Here is a 10626-nt window from a genome sequence, read left to right on the forward strand (position 1 = left end):
GACCCAACCGAACAAAAGGGGTTAAAATAGAAATACTTTTGTTTCTAAACAATTGAACTATTGACTTAAGTTTCAACTCAATCTTTGTATTTCTGTTATCAAACACGGTAGTTGTCCTAACTAAGTCAGATCTTGGGTTTTACTCATTCCCATGCATCGCTATAAAGGAACCGGAAGTTCTTCAGAGCCCGAGGCGAAACCCCGCGAAATTCGGAGGAGAGTCCCTCGAGTCTCAGAGTTTATTCTGTGTAGAAGAAGTGCTTCAAGTGCTTCAAGAAGAAACTGAGAAACAACAGGAAACAGGTCAAACCCGTCAGTGAGGTAGTGCATTCATCAGGAGACAGACGGACGGTTCAGTTTCTTCTGAGTTTCCTGAACTTCTCATGCTCAGGTAAGCTAATGTTAGCTTCTCAGTTCAATGATGCTAGTTTGTTGTGTGTCAGCAACAAAGTTATTTCTATTCTAGTATTTTACTGTGTCTAAAGGGAAATGTATTTTATGTTTAAAGTGTAAGTAGATGGCGAGTCTCCTAGCTTGATTTTTATTTTTATTTTCAGGACCTGGATCTACATTGCCACTGAAACAGCTGGATGAACTATCTGCTTTGTGGTAGGATGGTGCCAGTCACCACCACAAACATACAATTTTCTTAGACACTGCACTCATCAGACTCTGACAGATCAGACCTCCATCTGATCTGAACTCAAAGTTTACTTTCCCCAATTTTCCTTGTGGTCATCAGACACTGCCTTGGAAGTTACTTAAAGCACTGGCTAGTCCCACATAAGGACAACTAGGCTTTATGAATTAAGGTTATCACCAAGCCAAGCTTCTTCAAAGGACATATTTCTTTGATTTAAAATACCCAGTTTTTCGTTTTCATATCCATGTAAATGTTGCATTTGTTGTGCTATTCAAAGACAGACTAGTAGCCTTTACCTGTGTTGATGCGTTTATGGTTATTGCACTCAAAACGTAGCCCCTTCCAAACCTAGAGCGAGGTTTACTCACCCAGGAGCGGGTCCTGTTAGTTTGTCAAGCAAACAGAAAGATGAGTGACTGTGGAGTATTTTCTATCATTGGACAGCTGATGGAATTTACGAGGTGTACTTGAATACAGCACAGGATAGGGAAGTGGTAAAGGAGTTTCGGGCCTATTGCGTGCCTGTGGTGACACTCGGCTGATACAGAGTGGCTCCTCCCTCTGAGTCTGCAGAAGATATCAGTATCACTATTAATAGAAGAGACTTAACTGTATCATCCTCAATGCACCTCATTGATAAGATATAACTGAGTGCGAATTTCCCTCAACGTTTCTTTATGGTGTTTAGGTGGTGTCTTCATCACACAATAGGCTACAGAGCTGAACACATGTGTTCACACAAAAGATGGACCTATGTGCAATAAGTGAAATATCAGGGTAATATTATCAGTGTAACACAACTTTTTTGCTATAACGGGTCAAAGTATCTGTTGTGATAAAAGTATGAATCAGGGAACTCTGATGCCTTTCAACTGGTGACAGTGCAGAAAAAAAAACTGATGATCGTTGTCAAGCTAATGTCATTCATTTTGAATATCTAATTTTTCATGTATTAAAAAAGTTTGCAAAATATAGCCTACTTTTAATGTTATTAAACTACAATTAATGTATGACATTACTGAGAACTATCCATAATTAATGATCATTTATGTGTGAACTAATCACATACAGTTATAGTTACTAAATCCTTTGTTGATGGTGAGGTACAGAAATGTATGATACATTCTGCATTTATTCTTTAATTTGTACCCTTATTTTAAAGTGTTATCAAAATATGAACAAGTGTATCTCGCCCTTGAGTTCACTGTAAATATAGCAAGAGGGTCACTGTTCTTTTGTGATTGATAACTTTCATTTGCACAAAAGAAATCAATGAGAAAGATGCAAGAGACTCTACATGCAATTCAAATTAGGCTATAGATAATGTTATTTCACCGGTTGATATAAACTTAGCAATGTTTTTTTTTTTTTTTTTTGCTGCCTCCAGAGGGGGGCATTACAGCAGAAGTTTGGGAACACCGGCCTTAAGGGAACCACATTAAACCACACAAACTATTTAGAGAAGGTTTTTGCCACATTCCCACTGTGACTTTTTCATGGAAAAGAAACATACCGAAACCAAAAGATCATATAGTACATTGTTTTATTCACACAAAATATATCAGTCATTGTTTTTACGAGTCTATGAGTCCATATGGAGAACAATAATCACAGTAAATCATCTGTTGTTTGAAGCTGAATAGTTAATGTAAGTAAACATAAATTATCTTGAACTTCCAGAACATAACATAATAACATCACCAAAGCCCTATTATATTGTCCTCATCATGTTCCTCTGTTCCTCTGCTTCTCGGAGCTCAAATGAACCTCAATTTCTCGTTTGAAGAACAGCTCTCCCAGCTGGCCGTGCGAGGCCTCGCTCATGGCTTTGGTCTGCATACACATCTTGTATTTGTCCGGAGGGAGCTCGTCTGCACAGTTCTTCTCGTGCCACAAGTGGAAAAGCCCTCGAGACGGACAGCGAATCACCATCAGCTTACTGTGAAGGTACTTCCTGTACAGGTGCACGTCCTCCAACCCCCAACCTTTGATGTTACGGTCAAAACCACCTGCCAGGAAGTAGAGAAGTTTAGACGTATGCAATGAGAATGGGGAGATGCATATAAATCTATAACTTTTCTGCGGAAATAGCTTCTGAAAATACGGTCGAAGAGGATGTATTCAGCCAAGTCTGCTGCTGCGGAGATCCATCAGAATCTGAGCTGCGCAGAGCAAACACTGACTCGTGGTGCGACTTTTTCTCAATTGCCCTCTGATGCCAACAGAAACGAAATCATTCTGATGTAATGAATGTCAGCGAAGCCAATTTTTGTTGGATGCTGTCCCCGTCAACAACCCAGAGAGAGAGAGTTGTTTGTGTGTTTCTATGCATGAAAGTTTTGTCCTAACTGGGACAAAGATGTCCTGGAGAACTTCTTCAGGGCCCTGTAGATAAACTGGAAAAGACAACCAAGACCAGCAAGGCGATTTTGGGGCAATGAATTTTTCGAATTTAGTAGTTTACCTCCGAAGGAAGGAGAGCCGCCTACGAGCCGCTGCAGCGTGGCAGAGAAACAGCAGGGGGTTAAGCAGCATGTGGAGCAGGCATATTTTCACACGTGTGTTTTACGATGAGTTAACAAGGCAGTTAAGTCCGTCTTAGTTCGGTGTAAAAGAGACACTTGAATTAAGGGAGTGTACGGTTCTTTTTTTCTGTTTGGGTGTAACAATATTTCCTGCAGGTTTGTTAGTTTATTTTGTTTATAAATCAGACGTAGCAAAATCGCCGCTCGCACAGTGCATCCTGTTACATGTAGGCACAGTAGGCAGGGCTGCAGGAGGGATCAGCTTTCCTGTTTCCTTAATTTGGTGTATTTTAACAAGAAAGGGGCATAGAACTAAAAAAGGTGTAAACTAACAACATATGAGAAAAAGTGAAATAGCTTTTTTCACAGTCAGGGACAATGTCATCAATAGTAGAATTTATATAAAAATGCACTGAGTCCTGTACTTGTATTGCTATACAGTATGTGTATTGTAATATTTAATTGTATTATGTTTTACAAAACAGGAAATTAGGGGAAATTGGTGATGACAAACGTTTCCATTACCTATGTTAAGGAAATCAGACCTGTACTGGCATGTCATGCCAAACCCAAAGTCTCTCCAGAATCCAGTTTCCTTCCTTATCACCTGAAACAGGAAACAAATCAGTCTCTTACATCTTGACGACACATCCTGACAATTAATTCTAATACATTTTAATCACTTTAGCTATTTGTATATATTTTTTCCACTTACCAGCTGTTTTTGAACGGCGGGTAGAAGTGTCTGATTACTGTAGATAATAGAGGGGTTGTACTGGCTGAAGAGCACTGGATAGTACACTTTCTTACCTAGAGACAAAAACAGTTAAAACAGAAAAATATCCAGTCACATAAATTTGATAATGTAAAAAATAATAAATTAACTGTTAACATTTGTCATATTTAAAACACCATCAATCATTATTGTACACATTTTCTGTTAAAGACCTTGGCAGCCAGGAAGTGATGCATTTTGCATTACTTTCAGTCCAGCACAGGTTTGACTGGAGTGACAAGAGTAAGAACTGGTTATTTAGTATGAGGAATGATAACCTCCAGGCCTGAACAAAGAAAAAAATGACTGATTGCTAACTTATCTCTGATAAATGCAGTGTAGAAACACTGTGCAACAATGAATTATTGAAACAGAGATCAGGAAGCATATGAGGCAGTAGGTGTGACATTGAATTTTATGAGCTGATCCAACCTGTTCTCACTCCCAGTGCGTCAAGTACAGCCGCTTTGTCATTGCACCTTGGCATCAGAGTTCAAAGCACGAAGGTTGTAATTATTAGCTTTAACCTAAGCTGTTTTATTCTTGGAGAAACTCTAGTAGGAGAGTCTACTACAGTAGGAATCAGGCTGGGTAGGACATCTCGAAGATGTGGCTAAAAATGCTTGAAAGGAAGCAGCCCTCTCCCTCACCGGGCTCTGCGTTGAGACGACAGGAAGTTAAGAAGTCCGCGGTGAAGTGGATGTCAACGTCACAGAAGAAGAGCAGGACATTTTGGCTCCGCCTCCACGCCCTGGCGCCCACGTCTAAACCACGGCCACGAGAAAACTCCTCATTCAGCTGGATCAAAGTGAAGCTTCTGAACCGAGTCTCCCTGAAGAATAGGAGGAAAACAGAATCTGCGTTTACATGAACAGTCATCTGATGCATCTGAGTGTTTTTCATTTGAAATGTTAAGTGAATAATCAATCAAAAAACGTCCACCAGACATAAAGTCTCATCACACTGTTGCAGCATTATACATAATGGTTAAATGTAGCTCATTGAGGATCTACAGGATTTTGCTCCCATGCTCTCATACTTGGAATCAGTTTTTTAGACACACATGTGAGAGTGAATTCCAAAAGAGCAGAGAAGAGACAGATTTCAATAAGCGTTGCAGTAGTTATATTGACGCTCTTGATATCATGTCATGTCATCGTCCTGCGTGAAGTGTGGACGTGTGTCACATGACTTCAACTCAGGTCATGACTGAAATCTGATGACTTTTATTTGACAAAATCAAAAACACTAATCCCCCTAAAATGAATACCAAAAGAAAGACATAAGAAGAAAGGGAAGTCACCCAGGACCACAAATAATTCTTTACCAAAATGTAGAAACTGAAAATAGTTTCTTAAATTACATGAACAAAAGAGATGCAGAGAATACATCTGTAGACTCAATATTTCTGGAAGCTTTTAAAGACTAGAAGAGAAAAAGAGATCAGAGAAGATATTGTAGATGAGTATTGTTACGTCAACACACCAAGCCAATGGCTGCGTTTCCATTTAATTGATAAGCTAATTTTAAGCAAACTTTTGAAATGCCACAAAACAAGGCTCATTTCAATCAACTGGTTTGTAGTGAATAAACTCTGCTACTGCGTAGTTTGATCAGAGGTCGGCGCTATATATCTTGCTTAGAGAATATTTATGCAAATAAGGAAATTTTATCAGATTTTGCTGTTTCCATTCAACTTTTCTAATGCGATATATCAAAAAAGGGCATTTTTGAATGAATGGAAACATGAATAATGTGACATTCGCTGATGATTAAACCGTAAAATCACTACATTACCTGGTGGTCTGGTCCAGCATGGCTTTCACCTGATCTATCTGATCTCGACCAAAGTAGACAACAGTCAGATGAACCCTGCCGTCCTGCTGGATGCACACTTCTCTGATCCAAAAACACAATACAAATAGACATGTGTTAGGTTAAGGAAAACAATTACACTCACACCTTTTAAAATCTATAAACATCTAATTTTATCTGAAGTGGAGAGGACTCTCATTGGCTTTCAACCAAGCTGATCTATTAAGACAAGGATTTACTCTGCACTGTCAACATGAGATCAATAATGCACCAATACTGATAATCACATTTTGTGACAGTGGGTGCCAGCTTGTTATTTCATTTTCCAAATGATACCTGAAGTTGTTGATGAACTGCCTGAATGTGTCCGGCCTCTTAGAAAGAGGTACGATGATGTTGATGAGCATGCTGCGGGTGTCCACGCTCTCACTCTTCACCTTCATCACGGGACCAAACGGCCTGAAGAGCACGAGCTGTGTGAAGTCCTGCGGGCCGTCGCCTTTAAACAGCAGCTCGTAAATGGTTCCTCTGTCCCGCTCGGTACGGGTCAACCCTGTGACAGAAACAGACCGTGCACTTTATTACATTGGTCTCATATTTCTTTCTATAATTCTTTTCAAAAATAAGTGATATGTGACTAATGACACCGTTTTTAATTAGTGAATTTCCAATGAACTAATGCCAATTATTGACCTTAAGTCTTTTAGTTAGTGCCCAGCAGGTTAGTTGAATATGCAAAAATGTGAATTTTGTCAATAATTCAACCTTTAATGAACTTATGTAAAATAAAGCGTTACCAATGTTTGAAAACGTTTATAAAGGATCACCTGTTACGAGTAAGAATGAGGCCCTTACTATTTACAAAAAACAAACGGTATGTTTACGAGGATATTCATTTAATATTTCCCCCCATATGCAAAGCATCTCGTTGTGCAACCCTGCATTGTAGAATGACAAAGTACCACGTATCCTCATAAAGGAGAGAATGTCCTGGATTTGAACCTTGACCTTTGCCTGTTTTACCCTTTTCACCCATTGTAGTTTTATCTTGATGCTCTTGTTTCCTATCCTGGTTCTAGGCCTCTGAATCACTCACTGGCTGATTCAAATGGGTCTTGGTTTTGTGCTAATTGACGGCTGTTTCCCCTGGTTGTAAAAACAACCCACCAATCAGAGCCAGAAAAACATCATGAGAGCGTGGGTTGACAAGATCGATGAGGCTGTTCTTGTGGGTTTTGTAAGTCGATCTACAGAAACAAAAACCCTTGAATCTTGGCTCTCATCAATCCACATGAAAAACCTCATAGGCATCAATGTGTAGGCTGTCTACTTGTATTTGAACGTTTCCCGGAGGTTTCCCAGCCGTCCACCAAGCTCAATCGTTGGACAAAGATGAATAAATGAACGGCGATCTTACTCACCCTCTATGAAGTCTGAAGGGGAGTGTGTGCGCTTTCGTCTGGTGTTGTCTATGTGTTGCTGAGGTCCGTTCAGGATGTGCAGAGCTGTTTCCACTGTGTTTATCAGCTCGTCTCTGTGGTCTCTCCTCACGGGCCTCTCCTCGGGGTGCCTCGTCAGCCCCGTCTCCAGCTGGTACACTCTGAGTGACAGGACAACACGAAACCACACTTTATGAAGAGGCGTGAGGTAAGACCTGACATCAGAAGTACTCTTGGAGGCTTTGATAGCTCTACTGTCGCCCTTACCGATGGACGACGGTCCCACTCACCTCCGCAGGGTGAAAGTGTCATAAGGTATCACTGCGTATTCGTTGGGCAGCTGTTCACCTGAGATAACCTCCGCCTGGTTCAGCTGGGAGCGCAAGAAATCCTGGAGGGAATAACATTTACATAACATTTAAAACTACGTCTGCAACGGCACACTTCATTCATTCGCACACAGCACACCTCCATCTATTTTGCATCGCCACCATCCTGTGTCATGTTTTCCTACCTTCAGGTCGGTCTGTGTCGGGGTTTTGTGCAGACTCTCCAGACCTTGAGGCAGGATCCCTTTTGTTTTAGCTTTTTCCAGGGACTCTTGAAGCTGCTTTGTCCTGTCCTGGAGAGCCACCTTCAGCTGGGCTATCTGCTTGGTCAGGCTGTTGATGTAATGTCTGTGAGAGTCCTCCCTCTCTTGCAACAAGGCCATATATCCCTCCTTACTGGTGGCCCCTCCTGACCACAGCAGAGACTGCTGGCTGCCGTGAGACGTCGGTTTACAGGCGAGGAGGTAGAACAGGGTCAGACAGCAGCAGAGGCCCAGCACAATGAGGCCGACCCGTGCCAACAGGGCCAAAAGCCACCGTTTAAACATGGTGGATTGTCTTTAAAAATAACCTTTAACGCTTGAGGTTCATGGAATCATGACTGTTCCTTTGGTGACGTGGAGATGCACCCACAAAAAAGATGAGCAACCCATAATTCCAAAACCATAGATTAATAAATATGGCATTTAACAAAGTCATCCTCTTGTTTTCTCATGTTGTTTGCATCTGTCACATCCTCAGGCAGCATCTTCGCAGGTGTTCAGCGCATGTAGAGATCATCACCAGAGCACTGCAGATCCCTGTTACAACAATATACATTTTAAAGCAGTGGTTCCCAAACTGTTAGGTTTAAATACATTTAAATACATAATACATTTTAAAAGTCTGGTCATGACCCCTAATTACAGGTTATGGACACAAACTGCGAGCAATTCAACCAATAATGGATTTTACTTTCTCCGATTATTTTATTTCAGGAATTTTAGTAGTTTGACAGGTCAGAGTGTCGAGTATTTCACGAGGAAACAAGACTTAAGCGGTGCTAAATGCTAACATCAGCATGTTGGTGTAATGTTTACCGTGCTCACCATCTTAGCTTAGTCTGTTAGTATGCTAACATTAGCTAATTAGCACAAAACACAAGGTGCGCTAGAGGAAAAGCCAGAGGATCACCAAAGTTGTTATGGTTCATCCTCTGGGGAATGAATATGTGTTGGCTACATCATTTCATGGGAGTCCATCTATAAGTTGTTGGTACGTTTCAGTCTGGATCAAAGTTGCCAGCCCTAGAGCCACGCCCCTGGTATGGCTGGAGAAAAGTTGGGTAAATTAATCTAAATGTTTTATAAACAACATTTTCTTTTTTTGTTGTGCGTTGACCCCTCCGATTTATCTTAGGACCTCATGGGGGTTTCTGACCCTCAAGTTGGTAACCGATGTTAACCAAGAATCATTAATTAGTCAAATCTTAAATCTTTTACACTACGACATATCTTATGTTATTGATCACCTGTTTCACCTATTGTGAGAATAACTGCAACAACAGAGGTCACACTAATATATAATATATATATATATATATATATTAGCATTTTATGACAAGGAAGTCTCAAAGACTTGAAAGAAAGTAAGACACAGATGTAGGAGAGGCTTTGACATGAAGATAGTCTTACCGCATCAATCAAATCAAATGACAACTGGAGAAAGTAAACTCACCAACCCGGTCAGTCTCGTCCTGATGTGTGTCTGGTTTGTGAGCAGCTTATTTCATATTAGCAGTCCGTTTCAGGCGCCCTCGCCTCGCTGCTGTTGGACTGCTGGTCAGGTTTAGGCTGGCTACTATAAAATGCACAGAGAGAGAAATAAGCTGACCTTACATTCACTCTGCAGTGCCACGACGCTGAAGGTGGGAAGTGACAGAAACAAGCATTTCTCTGTGTGTCTTTCCACCGTGTGTGTGTGTGTGTGTGTGTGTGTTGCCATCATCAGTTCATTCACAACACAGATGGCTCTTTATTGCTCAGGTAGAGGCTGATCTCATGAAAGACTTGCTTATGTTTCTAGGTCCACCCAAGGTGTGTGTGCGTGCGTGTGTGTTAGAAAGACAGAGTGTGTGTTGATGCATGTGTGCATGTGCTCATACCATGCAGACCCCTTTAAAGCATTCTACCATTAAGTCAGGTAATTTGTAATAAAAAAAGTTCAACCTAATTTGGATCCGAACTCTAATGAATTCCTTTGAGAGCATCAATAGTTTTTTTCGGTTTAAATATTATGGCTGTAATCTTGTTGGTTGTGTAAAAAACTTTTGATCAATTTAAGATGACTGCAAAGCTTTCATCATGCCTTTCTCTCAGTCGAACACCTTACAGGCGGTAAATCACAGTGGGTCATCAGATTTATGATGAAACTGACTGGGGAAAAAAATAGATCACAGAAGGAAACATGCAATCATCATCCACCAACACATACTTGACACTCTACAGAGGAAAGATTTTGATATAATCACCGACGACTCAAAGGAAAGCTGCGACCAGATTTCCATCATCCTGAACTGCTCCTCTCTTCCTCTCTCCTTAGTCTCTCTTCTTTTGCAGGCTTTTGTTTTGTAGTCTTGAAAGGAAATCGGTGTGTTTGCCAGCACTTACGAGTTTATTCATCCAAATAATGATATAACAACTCTCTACCTTGTCAAAATTGAAAGTTAAAGCGGACAAACCGAGTACCTCCTCTCTCCCAATCTCTCTCCTCTCAGTCTCCACCTTTTCCCGGCACTTCCCTCGCCTCTCTCTTTTTCCATCTCTCACTTTCTATCAGACCCAGTGTTCACTTCCATCCATGTGAGATCTCACACCATCTGCCTCCATCCTGAATCCCCTTTCAGGTCCTCCCGAGGCTCCTCCTTGCCCATAAGTCTAATTAGAAGGCATCCGGAGTAAGGAATGCCCCTCAGACTTTCGATGCTCTGCCACCTGCAATCTGCTGAGGGGAAATAGCTAGGTGCCGGTCGGACCCACCAATAGTCCTGCACATTTAATGAGGCAGCGTACAGATGGTCCTTGTTTTCATTCGGATGTTGACTCCTGAGCTCTGACTCCTC

The 10626-nt window shown here is 41.1% G+C and overlaps 1 protein-coding gene across 1 annotated transcript; it reads right to left on the bottom strand.

Annotated features, from left to right (window-relative positions):
• Positions 1-2368: 2368 nt before the first annotated feature.
• On the bottom strand, positions 2369-8074 carry LOC129101019 (chondroitin sulfate N-acetylgalactosaminyltransferase 1-like). Its single transcript, XM_054610599.1, has 9 exons — positions 7712-8074; positions 7488-7588; positions 7180-7358; positions 6095-6311; positions 5741-5842; positions 4594-4775; positions 3884-3978; positions 3694-3775; positions 2369-2652 (listed from the first exon to the last, which is right to left on the bottom strand). The coding sequence occupies exons 1-9, from the start codon at positions 8072-8074 to the stop codon at positions 2369-2371; spliced, it is 1605 nt and encodes a 534-aa protein (XP_054466574.1).
• Between the last annotated feature and the right edge of the window lie 2552 nt (positions 8075-10626).

This window comes from Anoplopoma fimbria, chromosome 13 (genome assembly GCF_027596085.1).
Source record: "Anoplopoma fimbria isolate UVic2021 breed Golden Eagle Sablefish chromosome 13, Afim_UVic_2022, whole genome shotgun sequence".
Classification (NCBI taxonomy): domain Eukaryota; kingdom Metazoa; phylum Chordata; class Actinopteri; order Perciformes; family Anoplopomatidae; genus Anoplopoma; species Anoplopoma fimbria.